This window comes from Mesoplodon bidens, assembly GCF_964165515.1.
Source record: "Mesoplodon bidens genome assembly, chromosome: 4".
Taxonomy (NCBI): Eukaryota; Metazoa; Chordata; class Mammalia; order Artiodactyla; family Ziphiidae; genus Mesoplodon; species Mesoplodon bidens.
In genome coordinates, this window is record NC_138160.1 from 128,990,454 (window position 1) to 129,006,172 (window position 15,719).

The window sequence follows — 15,719 nt, forward strand, 5'->3', positions numbered from 1 at the left end:
ATGTTTCATTCTTGGGATAAATCCATCTTGGTCCTAGTGTATATTCCTTTTTATTTGTTGCCGGATTTGGTTTGCAAATCACTTGTTAAGGATTTTTGTGTCTGTGCTCATCAAGAACATTGGTCTGTAGATATCGTGTGATATCTCTGCCTGGCTTTGGTATTGGGTGATACTACCTCATAAAATTACTTGGGTAGTATTTTCTGCTCTGCTTTCTGAGTGTTTGTGTTGGATTGGTATTATTTCTTTCTTAATAGAATTCGTCAGTCAAGCCAACTGGGCCTGGGCTTTTTGTGGGCGATGGTGGGGAGATTTTTACTTACTAAGTCAATTTCTCTAATTGATATTGGTATATTCAGATTTTATTATTCTTGAATCAGTTTCTATTTTGTACCTGTTAATAGTTCTGTGCACAGTTAATAATTTGTGCCTTTCTAGAAACTTGTCCCTTTTCATCTCACTTGTCTAATTGGTTAACATAAATTTGTTCATAATATTCCCCTATAATCCTTTTAATATCTATAGGGTCTGAAGTGATGTCTTGCTTTCCTTCCTAAATTTTGGTAATTTGTGTCTTCTGTCCTATTCTTGGTAAGTTTAGCTAAAGACTTATCAATTTCATTCTTTTCAAAGAAACACCTTTTGGCTTCATTGATTTTTCTGTATCATTTTCCTGTTTCATTAATTTCCACTGTGATCTTTATTATTTCTTTCCTTACTTTGATCTTTTGCTCTTCTTTTTCTAGCCTCTTAAGGTAGAATCTTAGATTTTTTTTTTCTTTTCTTTTTTAAATTTATTTATTTTGGCTGCGTTGGGTTTTCATTGCTGGGCATGGGCTTTCTCTAGTTGCGGTGAGCGAGGGCTACTCTTCGTTGTGGTGTGTGGGCTTCTCATTGCGGTGGCTTCTCTTGTTGTGGAGCATGGGCTCTAGACACGCGGGCTTCGGTAGTTGTGGCACACAGGCTCAGTAGTTGTGGCTCGTGGGCTCTAGAGTGCAGGCTCAGTAGTTGTGGCTCATGGTCTTCGTTGCTCTGTGGCATGTGGGATCTTCCCAGACCAGGACTCGAACCCATGTCCCCTGCATTGGCAGGTGGATTCTTAACCACTGTGCCACCAGAGAAGTCCCTGGAATCTTAGATTTTTGATTTTAGCTCTTTCTTTCTAATGTAAACATTTGAAGCTGTAAATTTCCTTCTGAGGACTGCATTAGCTTTGTCTCATGAATTTTGAAAATTTTTTTTTTTTTTTTGCGGTATGCGGGCCTCTCACTGTTGTGGCCTCTCCTATTGTGGAGCACAGGCTCCAGACGCGCAGGCTCAGCGGCCATGGCTCTCAGGCCCAGCCGCTCTGTGGCATGTGGGATCTTCCCGGACCGGGGCATGAATCCGTGTCCCCTGCATCAGCAGGCGGACTCTCAACCACTGCGCCACCAGGGAAGCCCGAAATGTTGTATTTTTAAATTTTTATTCTTTGAATGTATTATTAAGAAGTGACTTAGCTTCCAAATATATGGAATTATACAGATTTCTTTTTGTTGTTGATTTCTGATTTAATCCTGTGTGGCTGGAGAATATATTTTGTATGATTTCAGTCCTTTTAAACTTTTAAGACTTGTTAGGTCAACTTAGACTTGGTATCTTTTGTTTTGTTTTTGTAAGTCTATGTAAAAAACATTATTCCCCTCTGGATGACTTGAGTTCCGTGCTGCTAACCACCTTAGCCTTAGTCATACATAGTCCATGCTTTAGAGAATTTTCTTTCTTCAATTCATGACTGATAATTTATTTCACTTGGTCCCATGCAAATGAGGGAAGCTGGGTTGTAGGGCATATCGCTGTTCAAATTACATCTCTGAAGGAGACAGGGGCCTTGAGATGATGCCAAATTCCTCATCCGATTTCACATTAGCAAGGCTTGCTTTCACACTCTTATCAAGGATTTTGCTCTTTGTTGCTCTTATGTCTATAGTTCTGTCTATAGACTCTGACAAGCTTTTAGGGGATTCCTTGAATATCAGTTTAGTTTAGGTTAAGCTGAAGAAAACCTCAAACAACAGTGGTTTTCCTTTTTGTTCTGCCATCCTGAGTACTTGGCTCCCATTTCATAGAGTAAGATGGCTGCTTGAGCTCCAGCTATTACCTCAGCATTCCAGGTAGCAGAGAGGAAGGAGACACATTTCCTATGTGTGTAAGAAAGTCAAATGTATGCTTGACTTACATCCATTAGCCAGAAGTTAATCACAGGGCCACCTAGCTAAAAGGGAGCCTGGAAAACACCTTTGCTCTGGGTAGTCTTATACTTAGCTAACAGTAAGAAAAGTTCTCGGGCTTCCCTGATGGCGCAGTGGTTGAACGTCCGCCTGCCGATGCAGCGGGCACGGGTTCGTGCCCCGGTCCGGGAGGATCCCACATGCCGCGGAGCGGCTGGGCCCGTGGGTCATGGCCGCTGGGCCTGCGCGTCCGGAGCCTGTGTTCCGCAGCGGGAGAGGCCCCAACAGTGAGAGGCCCGCATACCGCAAACAAAAACAAAAGAAAAAAAAAAAAAGAAAAGTTCTCACAGTAATAAGTTTGAGTGCTTATTGTGTGCCAGGCACTGTGTTAAACACTGGAAATCTCCCATTTAGTCCTCACCCTCCCTGTGGGTAGGCCTCATTTATTCCCATTTTATAGAGGAGGAAACTGAGGCCCAGTGAGGTCGAATGATTTGCCCAGGTTCACACAGCTATTACTGGAGGAGCCAGAACCCAGACTCAGGCATCTGACTCCAGAATTAGCATTCTTGGCTACCTGCTCTATTGCATCTCACCTTTCCGTAATTCCCTTTTCTCCTTCCAGGTGAAGACCTCAGTGAAAACCCCTCAGACCAAAGCCAACCCAGCTGCCACCAGAGTGGCTTCAGCCAAAGGGGCAGCATCAGCTCCTGGAAAAGGGGTTTCTGCAGCTGCTCAAGCCAAACTGGGGTCCCCAGCCAAGGCAAGTAGGACCAGCGCCAAAAGAGGTGCCAGGGTGGGATGGAGAGGAGGCCAAGCAGTGGCCCCAGCCTGGACAAGGGCCCTGCACAAGCGGGAGTGATCTCCCCACTGCCATGCCCTGGGTGGGGCTTCACTTAAGGGGAACTGTGCTTTCCTCTTCCTTCCCCAATACTGTTCCCTCCTCATGATTCAGGTAAAGCCACCAGCAAGAGCCCCCCAGAGCAGTGCCGTCTCGGGCAGGGGCCAGGCGTCTGTGCCGGCTATGGGGAAGGCACTGGCTGCAGCAGCCCAGGCCCAGCTGGGGCCGGTCAGGGGCCCACAGGAGGACTCGGAGAGCAGTGAGAAGGAGTCGGACAGTGAGGGGGAGGCGCCCGCTCAGGTGAGGCCTGGGAGGGCAGAGAGCAGCCCTGTGCTTCCTCTCTGTGCCAGGAGCTGCCCACAGCACAGCTACACATGCCCCATCCATCTCCCGTTGCCCTTCCCTGACTCTGCTTCTCTCACTCCAGGCGAAGCCCTCAGGGAAGACCCCCCAGGTCAGAACTGCCTCAGCCTCCACCAAGGGGTCCCCCAGGAAAGGGGCTGCCCCAGCACCCCCTGGGAAGGCAGGAGCCCCAGCTGCCCAGGCCGGGAAGCAGGAAGAGGACTCGGAGAGCAGCAGCGAGGAGTCAGACAGTGACGGGGAGACGCCGGCAGCTGTGCCCCCAGCCCAGGTGAGGCCTCATGAGGAAGCAGCTACAGTGCCAGGCCTCTGAGCCACCGACTGCCACCTACTCCTGCATCAGAACGTGGGTTCAGGGCCAGGTGAAGAAGGAATTAAGACCAGATTAAGGCTCTGACCCCAGGATCCTTTCCCCCAGCTGCTGTCCCCCATGTCTCCTTAGGTGAAACCTGCTGTAAAAACCCCCTAACCAAGGCCTCCCTGATGAAAGGTGTCCTATGCACTCCCATATCTACCAAGGTCTCCACAGCACGAGTGGGCACACCAGCCCCATGGAAGGCTAGGCCAGCAACTCCCGCCAAGCCCCCAAAGATATTACAGAGGGCCATGAGGAGGCTTGGACTGTGATGCAGGTACCATGAGGCCCTGGGAAGCTGGAGGAAGTCACATCCCTCACCTGGGCCTGGGGCCTCCTGTAGGCATGTGTATCTCTCAAGGAGAGCTGTTCTAGCTTAACGTGAAGCCTGGGAAGTGGGGAGAGGGAAGGAATGAGCAACCGACTTTTATCTTGACCATTTTCCCTCTGTCTGCTTGCACAGAAGTTCAGGGTGACAAACTCCAGGACTCAGACATGTGATGGAAACGACGGGCTCAGGCCTGGTAGGGGTGATAGCTGGCAACTGACATGGAGCCTTGGTGTCAAGAGAGACAGTAGGGAGTGGTGGCAACTAGGACAAACTGGAGAGCCCTTGTCTCGTCTAGAAAAGCAGTCCCTGTCAGCTCCAGCCAGTTGTGACCTGGTGGAGATGGACCCTCTGTGAGGCCAGATCTTCATTTCTTTTTTTTTTTTTTTTTTAATTAATTAATTTATTCATTTATTTTGGGCTGCATTGGGTCTTCATTGCTGGGCGCAAGCAGACTTTCTCTAGTTGCAGAGAGCGGGGGCTACTCTTCATTGGGGTGCGTAGGCTTCTCATTGTGGTGGCTTCTCTTGTTGCGGAGCACGGGCTCTAGGTACACAGGCTTCGGTAGTTGTGGCGCACGGGCTTAGTTGCTCCATGGCATGTGGGATCTTCCCGAACCAGGGCTCGAACCCATGTCCCCTGCATTGGCAGGCGGATTCTTAACCACTGTGCCACGAGGGGAGTCCCTTGATCTTCCATTTCTTAAGGGAAGCTGGAAATCCCTATTCCACGCTGAGCTCCAGCCCCTCCTAAATTTCTGTTTTCTTCATGAGTAAACAAGCACCAAGAAGTGTAAGTGCTCCTAGCACTAACCTCTCTGCCTTCAGTGCATCAGACCACTACTGAACACGCTGTCTTACTGATAGGGACAAAGGGATGAAAGATGTTGGCCCTGCCCTCAAGGAGCATATAGTCTGTAGGGCAAGACGAGGTGACCAGATTATTGGAGAATGTTCTGGTTGTGCTCTGATGGTGCTGGGAAAACACGTGTCTGAGAGGCCAAACGAGACGAATGAGCTGAGCTTGGAGGAAGACCTGGGGTTCCCTAGACACAAAAGTAGAGACAGACCCTCCAGGTTGGGGAGGGGAGTGTGGAAAGGGAGGGGGAATGTAAAGTCAGGTAGGTTCAGTAAAGGCCAGCTGTCCTGTAGGCAATAGTCACTTCTAGTTGCTTGTTACCTGTAACATTTATGGGGGCCTAAATGCCAGACTAAGACACAAGGGTCCCAGCCATGTTTTGGACTGTGATGCTTTTTGTAAAGTTTCTTTTGTTTGTTTTTTATTTTTTATTATTATTATTATTATTTTTTTTTTTTGGCTGCGTTGGGTCTTCGTTGCTATGCTTGGGCTCTCTCTAGTTGCGACAAACGGGGGCCGCTCCTCGCCGTGGTGCGTGGCCTCCTTATTGTGGTGGCCTCTCCCATCGCGGAGCACAGGCTCTAGGTGCGCGGGCCTCAGCAGTTGTGGCTCGTGGGCTCCAGAGCGCAGCCTCAGTAGTTGTGGCGCACAGGCCTAGCTGCTCCGCGGCATGTCATATCCTCCTGGACGAGGGCTTGAACCCATGTCCCCTGCATTGATAGGCAGATTCCCAACCACTGCACCACCAGGGAAGTCCCTGTAAAGTTTTAACCAGGTTATTGTATCATTCGGGACATCCTAATCTGCAGGAGAAAACGGAGCTACTTAACAAGCGCTTAGATGCTAAGGGGATTGGTTATCTCATCGCACGATGTTTCAGGGTAAGGTGTCTGTAAAGGTGGTTCCTTCAGCTCAGCATCATCAGTGACTCAGATTTCTTCCGTCTCTATGCCTCCAGTGCCTCATTGTCACAGCAGGGTTGCAGCATCTCCTAAAGAGCTAGGAAATCCCCCAGTTGACTTCCCCTCCCCTTGTCTCCTTGACCAGATCTAAGGCATGTGCTCTGCCCGCCTCCTGCCACCCCCCAAAAAAGTCACTCACTGATGAGAGGCCTGCAGTTCCTGTGATTGGCTAGGAGAAGGAGCCACCCTCTCCAAAGCCTGTGGTGGGGACCCCCAGAACAGAGTCAGGCTTCTGTGAGCAAGGAAGCCATGGGGGCGTGGCTGTTGCAGTGTGCATTGTAGTTGATTCATTTTAAAAATTGGGAAATACACAAATCAGCATCTTCTAGCTTTTCTTAAGAAATTGGAGGCTCAGGCAGCATGGGTCCTGCTTTTCTGAGTGGTGAAAGTGGGACCTTCGCACCAGTAGGGAGGCCCAGAGCTGCCCTCTGCACCTGCCTGGGCTCCCCTGAGCTGGTCACCAGCAGCGCCTTGCTGATTAATCGCTGCTCTCCGAGTCATCCTCTGGCTCCTGACGGCTCTTCCCAGCCAGCCCGCCCCCCTCATCTACGCCTAGCCCGGCAAGAGGAGGGCAGGAGGGGATAACAGCCGCTTGGAGCACTCTCAGCCAACTCCTGCTTTTAGCTGGGGCTGTGACAGCCAGGTGTGAGCTGTGCTGGGGCCACTGGCCCCACCCCTGCCACCTTGTCCCGGGCCCCTATCACCTCTCATTCAGATGCCCGGCCAACAGCACACCAGCCGTCAGGTTTTAGTGGTGTCTGACTCACACATCCCTTTCACGTTCAGAGTCAGCTCTGGAGGAAGGATAGACGGAGTGGAGACCTGTGTTCCCAGTGGCTGGGAGGCATGCCGGGCCAGCAGCTGTGCCCCAGCTGCTGTATATAGGGGGGTCATGCTATCTTCCCTGGAGACTGAGGGTCGTTGCTCGCTGGCCGTGGTTTCCCCACCCCGGCCTCTCAGTTTTGCTTCCCCTCGGCTAACAAATGCCCCCTCACCCACCATATGCTTGTCCCGTCAGAAGGAGGGTAACTCCAAAACTGCCAGAAGCAAGACCCTGGCCCCAGCGCCCCCGGAGAAGAAGGCAGAGGGCTCCTCAACCAGCAGTGATGAGCTGCCAGCGAGACAGGTAGGCCAGGCCTTGTCTCTGAGGACCCTCAGGCTCAGAGCTGGGCAGGTGGGCCCGGGCATGGGGGCAGATCTGTCCCACTTAAATAGCACTTCCCAGTTTCCTGAGCTCTTTCTTCTGTTTTAACACGTTCATCCTCACAATAACCCCGGAGGCAGGCAGCAGAGCCAGACGGTGTAGGGTCAGAGCCGGCTGCCCCGCCCACCATCTCCAAGGCCCGGGTTCGCCTTAACCATGCTGAGGCCCGGCTGTTTCAGCTGTGAACAGGCAGGGTGGCAGTCCTGCTTCCCCGCTCTGCATGCTGGCACAGGTATACAACGTGCCGCCCGACAGGGAGGGCCTGTGAATGCAGGAGGGCACGTGGTGATGCATCAGGAGTCAAGGCCCAACAGCTTGAAGTGATTTCCCCAGACTCCTGTGACCCATAAAGAGCCAAGGAAGGGACAAACGCTGATACCCCTGCTTCCTGTTGGGAACCGGGGGCCTTCTCTGCAGGGCCCGTCAGAATTCCACAGGCCTGGTCCCAGACCGCCCTCACGCACCTGCGGCCCATCCTCACGCTGCCGGCCATCCTCCCCTGACTCTACCCCTGAGGGCGGGACCAAGCCCACCTTGTCTGCCCAACTCCAGAGGCCCACTTTCACCTGGCAGGTGTCTGAGCTTCTGTGTGAACCCCAGGCCTTGCCTGCAGCTGGCACTGCCCTTTGTCCTCCTCTAGCCCCAAGTTCCTAGAAGCTTCTGCCAGGCCCTTCGGAGATGCTGGAGCCCACAACCCCCAGACCAGTGGGTCTCCTTAACCAGCTCCCCTTAAGGACTTGCCTGGCGGTCCAGTGGTAAAGACTCTGCACTTCCAATGCAAGGGGCACAGGTTCCATCCCTGGTCGGGGAAGTTCCGCATGCCACGCGGTGCAGCCGAAAAAACAACCAGCTCCCCTTAGATATCATACCACGTGCTAATCAGTCCATCGGTAAAGTCAGATGCCATTTGCATACCCCCAGTGCTGGGGTGCTCACTGCCTTTCTCTCCTTAATAGCCTAGATTAGAAAAATAACCATGAGCAACTCCATCTACCATTGGTCACTTCCTGAGTGCCAAGGACTGTGCTAGGCCCTGTACTTTCATTATTCTGTTTAATCCCCACAACAGACCTATGAGGATAGGTGCTGCTTTTATTCCCATTTTGAGGAGGAAGGAATGAGGAGTTCTCACCCAGAGAAGTTGGGTGAGCTGCCCTGGTGTCACAGGGCTGTAACAAGGGGACAGACCCGGTGTTTGAACCCAGGCTCTCTGCTCCCTGGCACTACCCCGACACTCCCCTCTCCATGGCAGGAAGGAAGCAGGGCTTGGAAACTGCCCTCTGGCTCTCTGGAGCCTTTTGGAGGGTTCCCCCTTCTCTGAGCAGGATCGAAACAGCTGGGAGGGAGGGGGCCACTTCGCCCTTCTCTGCGGGGGTGGACTAACACAATTAATATGAACATCATGCTTAAACTGAACCATTTAATTGGTACGTTAGTCCTCAGTGTTCTGGAGTCCCTATTGAAAAAGAGAAAAGAAAAATGTCGGCACTTTGTGCATTCCCCGGGAGGATTCAGGGAAGATGGCACAGCTTGGGGAAGCTGCAGCCTCCTCCTAACTGGGGGATTTTTATCTCCTTAATCCCAAGCTCACTAATTATTATTATTATCGTTATTATGCGTTTATCAGGCACTTCTCTGTTGACGGGTTTCACTGTTTTTATTATTAGCCCGTCCATGCGGGAAAGGGATTGATCCCAGGGTTGGGGGCAGAGCCCCAGGCTGGGAGGCAGAGAGGGGATGTGGTCCATTCCCAGGCCCCCTCACTGTGCCTCAGCCTCCCCCCATGCAGGGGGTGGGGCCTCCCCCCTTTCTCTGAGGGGCACCTCGGGGTGGTCGGTGGCTCAGCCCTGTTGTGCTGGCATTAACCCCAGGCCAGGGTCTGTGCTGGGGCCTGGGGTAAGTACCAAATTAAAAAGACAAGGCCCTGCCTTCAGAGTTTCAGGTTGAGTCAGAAAGAAAGAAGAGACCTGTAAGAAACTAAATGAGGGTGTTAAATCAGAGACTTAGCATGGTTGGTCCTGGAAGGAGTTCCTGTCTGGTGCCTGGAGGACTAGCTTCCAGCCCTGGCTCTGACACCAGTTTGCTGGTGACCCTGGGTAGGGCCACTTGCCCTCGCTGAGCTTCAGCCTTCTCAACCCCTGGGGTGAGATTCCCTGGGGGCTGATGAACCATGGAGGCTCCAGGCCACATCCCTGGGAGTGGGATTTCTCATCTCCCTGGGGTGGAGTGGGCCCAGGATCTGCTAACCAGTCCCAGGCAGTTCTGGGAGAGGCTTTGGAGAAGTGCTGCCGTCCAGAGCTCGGGTGCCTTCATGGCCATGTCCCTTGGGGTCAGCAGCCTGGGCCAATCCGCCTGACCCCTGCTCTGCCCCAGACTGGAACGAGGGCCCTCTTGTGATGCGCTCAGCTGTGACTTCTAGAAGGCCCCTGGGTTTGGTCCTACAGGCGTCAGACCCTGTAGTAGGAAAGGAGCGCCTGCATTCCCTCTGGGCCCTCACTGCCCAGCACCTACACGGGGCGTCCAGCCAGATGTTCGGGCTGCTTCCATTTCCAGTGCGTCTTTTCTGACGTGCCCCAGAAAGAAGGCCCTTGTCACCCCTGTGTGTACTGGGCAGACCAGAGGCCCTCCGGTGTGTGAGCCCAGGCTGGGGTTACTAACAGCCCTTTCAGCAGGTGGGAGAGTGAGGCCCACGAAGCTCGGGCTGGGCTACAAGGTGAGATCGTGGCAGAGGTGGGATCAGAAGTGCATCCCACATACCCCTGGGCAGCACAGCCCTCCTTCTGAACCCTCCTCCCAGTCCAGGGCTCAGCCAGGGTCCCCCTCGTGCCCCGGCCCCCAAAGCCAGGCCCCCTGCCCAGCCCCCAGCCCGGGGGAGGGAGGGGTGCACGGCGTGGGCAGGTGGAACAGGGAGGAGGCTTCTGCTGCGGAGCTGCTTTTAACATCCCAGACGCTATTGTTTGCCTCAGTGGGCTTGCTGCCTCTCTTCATCCCCGACAATCTGTTCCTCTGTCTTCTCACATATATATAGATCCCCCCTCCCTCAACTGTAAGCCTTCTCCCACTTTCCATCTTCTCTCTTTCATCACATGGGAAGGAAGGCTCTGGAAGTGGCAGATCGGAGCCGCCATGGGGGAGGCCGTTTGGCAGGGGTAGGAAGGGCCCAAGCCCAGCAGAGCTTCCCCCCTTGGGCGGGCCCCTTTCTGCTTTCCTTTTTACTTTACCTCTCCCGCAGCACCCTGGGAGGAGGTGGAGTCAGGCTCGGGAGGTGGGCAGAGACCTGGGTCCCAGACCATGGCCGTGGCCGTGGGCAGCTCCCACCTGCTGCCCTCCTCTCCCTGTGGGGGTGGGGCTGGGGCCAGAACCCAGACCAGACCTGACCTTTGGGGACTGGAAAGTAGGCTCCCCAGATGCCCTTCTGTGCAGTGGGCATACTCACTGGAGCTGTGGTTCCCAGGCATCTGTAGAATACCAGGTGGTGCTGCTTTCTTTCTCTCTGTTTCAGTGTCTCACTGGGAAATGCAAAGCATACCCACAGATAGAACAGTGTACAGAGCCCCCAAGTACCATCCCCAGCTTTGGTAGTTCTGAACTTGTGACCAAGCTCGTTTCATCCAAACCTTCAACTCACTTCCCCAACACCACTGAATCCCATTTTTTTTTTTTTTTTAAGCAAAATCTCTAAAAAGTTGACCCACCTAGTCAGTGTCCCCATTTCCCCAGTTGTCTCATGAATGACGTTTTCAATATCTGGCGTGGTCAAATAGGAGTCCATGTAAGAGCCACACACTGTACTGGGTCCCTTTGGTCTTACTCTGTTGATTTTCCCTGTGTAGTTTATTTGTTGAAGATACTGGGCTGATGTAGTTGGGTTGCTGCGTCCTGGCTGCACCCTCAGGAGGCGGCATCAGACTTTTGGGCATTGGGGCAACTAGATTGTGAACAACTCCCCGGGTGAATCATGTATTACAACCAGGCAACGGAGGGGGGCGCTGCTTGGAGCGCCCCATTCGGCAGGTGTCTCTGAAGTCAGCCAGAGGAGGGAAGCTGAATTGCACGTTCTGGCCCTGACTCTGCTTCCGTTGGGCCGTGTGACCTTGGGCAGCTCTCCTCCCCTCTCTGGACTTGAGGTTTTCCCATCTGTATGGTGGAGCTAACGCTGCTGACCTCAGGGGTTTATGTGAGGGTCTGATGGGCTCCTGTGAGCTGTGAGGTGCTGTGCGGGGTCTTAGCGGGTACGTGGGCTGGGAGTGAGCTGGGAGTGCCCTGGGCAGCTAGGATGGCCTCTGACTGTGCCCAGCCACCCCAAGCTCTCTAGACCCCTTGCCTTATAAAACCCTCCCCTACCCACCTTCCCCTTCCTCTTCCCCTGGCCAAGCCTTTAATCACTGGGGGGGTGTGTTTTGTTTTTGTTTTTCAAGGTGATTAAAACCCCTCTGATTTTTGTCGACCCTAATCGTAGTCCAGCTGGCCCAGCTGCTACCCCCGCCCAAGCCCAGGCTACAAGCACCCCGAGGAAGGCCCAGGCCTCAGAGAGCACACCCAGGAGCTCCTCTGAGAGTGAGGATGAGGACGTGATCCCCGCTACGCAGTGCTCGACTCCTGGTGAGCACAGGCCCACTGTGCAGGGCTGACTCCCCTGCTGCAACTGCCACACACACGCACACACACTCGTGTGCACACACACACGCACACACACACCCACTGGGCTGGCTCAGGAGAAGTAGCTGCTGGGGCTTCTCTGTGCTGGCTCCAAAGGGTAGAACCCAGACCAGAGGCTAGAAGCTGCAGGGACCAGGTTTGTAGTATAAGGAAGAGCTTTGTAACAACTGACTGACTGAACATGGAGAGGGCTGTGAGGTAGTGAGCCTTCCATTCTTGGTGGCATGTAAAGGGGGGGGTTAGGTAATCCCTAAACAGAGACACGTAGGGAAGGATTCCTGGAGACAGGACCAGATCTGGGATTTCTTTGACTTTTTTTTTTTTTTTTTTTTTTTTTTTTTTGCGGTACGCAGGCCTCTCACTGCTGTGGCCTCTCCCGTTGCGGAGCACAGGCTCCAGACGCGCAGGCTCAGCAGCCATGGCTCACGGGCCTAGCCGCTCCGCGGCATGTGGGATCCTCCCGGACCGGGGCACGAACCCGTGTCCCCTGCATCAGCAGGCGGACTCTCAACCACTGCGCCACCAGGGAAGCCCTTCTTTGACTTTTGACAATCTGTGATTCTAACAGTGATAGCAAGAAAATGGTTAATTACTATTATTATTACCAGAACACTTTTTAATGAAGATATTAATACCTGATCTTGGTAGGCTAATTAAGAAATGCAGATTAGCACAAAAGGAAAAACCTCACTTGGAATCCCACTGTCCAGAATAATTACTGTTAACATTTTACAACTATTAACTTTGCAAAAACCTAAGATAACGCCATGTGTTTTTAGTGAGACCACACTGTACATACGCTCAGTAATCTTTATTTGGTATGTTGTGACGTTACATATTTACAGCATGATGTCTGCTGGCTACAGAGTGGTCACTGGGGTGGGATCCTGCAGTTCGCTTAGCCAGAGCCGCGTTGGAGGAAGCTGAGGGTTTTGTTTGGGGTGTTTGGCTGTCATGAACACTGCTGCAGTGAACGTGTGTAATTGAGCCTCTGCACATGACCAAGGCTGTCCTCGAGAGACTTACATGCGCGGAGAGTCACGTTTGGCTCCAGTGCTCTGCCTGTTGCTCAGGAGGAGAGGCCTGGCCAGTGGGGGGTGGGGGGGCTGAAGGTGGGGAGGGGCCGAGGAGGAGGCCTGGGGTGACAGCCACAGCAGTCGTGTTATCTCCCTGTGATGTGGAGACAGTGGCAGATCCTGCCTGGAAGGCTCGGGAGGGGATTTAATGGGCTTCTACCACACAGGCCCCGGGCACTGCGCCAGGTCCCCAGGATGGGCTGAGAGATTGGGTGTTGCTCCTCTGGGGAGGCCACGGGCTCCTGTGCCCTGACGCAGCCCCTCCCGCTCCGTCTCAGCCATTAGGACCAGCGTGGCGACTGTGCCCACGGCCCACCCCAGGGCAGCCCTCAGAGCCAGCATGGTGGGGGCCGGCAGCAGTGAGGACACTAGTCGGGTGTCTGAAGGCAAGAAACAGGAGACGCCAGCCACTCAGGTATCCGACGGGCAGGGGGCGCTGTGCGGGCTAGCAGGGCTGAGGGATTCCCTCCTCTGCCCCCACTTCCCCACAGGGCTTCTGGGTGGCACCGCAGTTGCTTTCACCCACACCCTCGAAGCCAGAGCCTTTCCTGGCCTGGCCGCAGCCCTGATCCACACTCCCAAATTAGTCTTGTGTGATCTGGCACGTGGCGCCCAGGCAGAGTCAGCCCTGCTCCCTGAGTCCCTCAGCAGCTTTTTCAACAGTGTCAGGCCTTTGGTTTGTTTTTTTCTCTCCCGGTTTGAACAAAAGTTTGCCGGCGTCAGTGTTTGTCATAGTGACCATGAGCGTTCTTCCCAGCCTTCACGGATTTCAGTGCATTTTTATTTATTTGGTCCTTGCTGGAAGTTAAAAACCGGGTAGGGGAGAGTTAATGGCTCATCATTCAAATGATGAAACTGAGCACCGCGCCCTCAGCAAGAGGGTCAAGACGTGACCAGGATCAGGCAGGGTCAGAATCGGGGCTCCTGCCTCCCAGTCCACTGCTCTTGGGGCTGTAGGGTTTGTTTCCCTGACCCCTTGTGCCCGCCCCTTTTTGCTGAGAAGGCAGGAGGAGGGAGAGCTGGGGAGGCGGCAGCAGGACTCGGGCACCTCCACTCAGAGGGGCTCATCACGAGCTACAGCTCAAAAAGAGCTTCCTGGGAGCATGGGTGCTGAGTGGGTGGCTGGTGTGTGGTCACGGCACCCAACAGCCTGCATCCATTTGGCTGTTCAGCCAGCAGTTGGTGCTGAGCATCTGTCCATGTGGGACACTGAGGATACAACAGGAAGAAGACAAGGAGGGTCCCTGCCCTCGTGGAGTTCCCAAGGCGGGGGTCAGCCATTAAACAAGGAGACCAAAAGTTAAAGTACTCACCAACTAGGGAACCGGGGGATGACCTGCTTTAGGAAGGATGGGCCGGAGTGGCCTCCCAGAGGAGGCAGCACTGAGGCTGGAGAAGCAGCCAGGCCTGGGCGAACTGGGGAGCCCTCCAAGCAGGGAGACCCAGGTGCAGGGACCTCTGGGGAAGCACTTGGGGGTTGGAGAGCTGGAAGAAGCTGGGGCGGAGGGGCCAGGCCTGAGGCCTGGTGAGGGCCGCGGGGGGCCTGGAGGTTTCAGCGAGGGATCACACCCAGGTCTCGTTCCGTTCTCTCTCCTTGGCCGCTGCCGTGTGTGGGAAGCAGGAGTGACACCAGGGAGACCGTTAAGGAGGCTGTTACAGCCATGAGGCTAGAGGCTCAGATTGAGTGGTGGGGCCTCCGGTGGAACCTGAGCTGCTTCCCCACCCTGGGCTGGGAACCGTCTTTGGACCTCTGAGAACGCTATGATTAGCTCATAACCTGAAGCCTGGCACCATTTTCTGCCCAGATGGTGGCGTTGCCCCTTTGCCCCTCAGTCCTCTACTCCAGCCCCAGGTTCCTCTTGCAGCTACAGGTCCCCTTCCACCCCAGCCAGACAGGATCTGACCAGGCTGTGGCATGATGGCATCCCAGGAACCTGGGAGTCTCAGGGCTACCTTTGGCTGTCCACAGGTAACAAAGAGGAACCCAGCTCACCTCCCGCTGACCCAGGCTGCCCTGAAGGTCCTTGCCCAGAAAGCCAGTGAGGCCCAGCCTCCTGCTGCCAGGACCCTGTCTTCAAGTGGGGTGAGCTGGGGAGCCGGGGGCCAGGCCCCACTCTGGAGGGGATGGTCATCAGAGACCGCAGAGGGTAGAAGGCAGGGCCCAGGCAGAGGCCTGAGTCCCAGCACCAGCACTTAACCAGCACTGGCCTTAGCACACGCACTTAACCTCCCGGGCTTCTGCTGCCCGTCTTAGAGAGTTGTGGGAGGATTAAATGAGGCCTGTGTGCGAAGCAGCTAGCACGGTGCCTGGCCCTTAACTGAGGTGTTCAGTAAGCACCAGATCTTATTTCCCCTAATTTTTCCTTTCACCCTTTCTCCTCTCATCAAATTAGACCGACAGTGCTCTGGGAACACTGCCCATGACGAGTCCCCAGAGCACTCCTGCGCAGGCCAGAGGGGCCAACAAGCTCAAAAAGCCTGAGGTTCCTGCAACCCAGCGGGCCATAGCCCCTCCCTCGGGACGCCCCAAGGCCAAGGCCTCTGGGACCTCAGATGACAGCAAGGACAGCAGTGGCACCTCTTCAGGGAGTGAAGAAGATGCTGAGGGGCCCCAGGTGGCCCCATTGACCCACAGGCCAGGTGAGGGTCCTGGGAGGAAAAGGCTGGGGGACCTGGTGGAGCCCTCGCCTCAGGCCTCTGCTTTGTATCTCCACTTGTTCTGCGACTTTGGCCTAGCCATCCCACACAGGGTCTCAGTTTACCCAGCTGCACAACCCCATAACAGAGTTGGTCCACATGATGTTAGAGGCCTTCCTACTCGGCTGTTTGGCCACTCCCAACTTTTTGGTATTAAGCTCCCCTAACT

General features: G+C 54.2%; 1 protein-coding gene across 5 annotated transcripts in view; it reads left to right on the plus strand.

The window, feature by feature from the left end:
- The window catches only part of TCOF1 (treacle ribosome biogenesis factor 1), a 39,514-nt gene that overhangs the window by 17,503 nt on the left and 6,292 nt on the right, over positions 1-15,719 (plus strand). For 3 of the 5 annotated variants that reach the window (XM_081232794.1, XM_081232795.1, XM_081232796.1), the window contains exons 14-21: positions 2,836-2,973; positions 3,166-3,351; positions 3,479-3,682; positions 6,933-7,040; positions 11,537-11,720; positions 13,132-13,268; positions 14,823-14,936; positions 15,247-15,493. In XM_081232794.1, the coding sequence (XP_081088920.1) occupies positions 2,836-2,973; positions 3,166-3,351; positions 3,479-3,682; positions 6,933-7,040; positions 11,537-11,720; positions 13,132-13,268; positions 14,823-14,936; positions 15,247-15,493 (1,318 nt within the window). The remainder of the gene's footprint in view (positions 1-2,835; positions 2,974-3,165; positions 3,352-3,478; positions 3,683-6,932; positions 7,041-11,536; positions 11,721-13,131; positions 13,269-14,822; positions 14,937-15,246; positions 15,494-15,719) is intronic. The other 2 variants (XM_081232797.1, XM_081232798.1) reach the window with 2 other exon arrangements.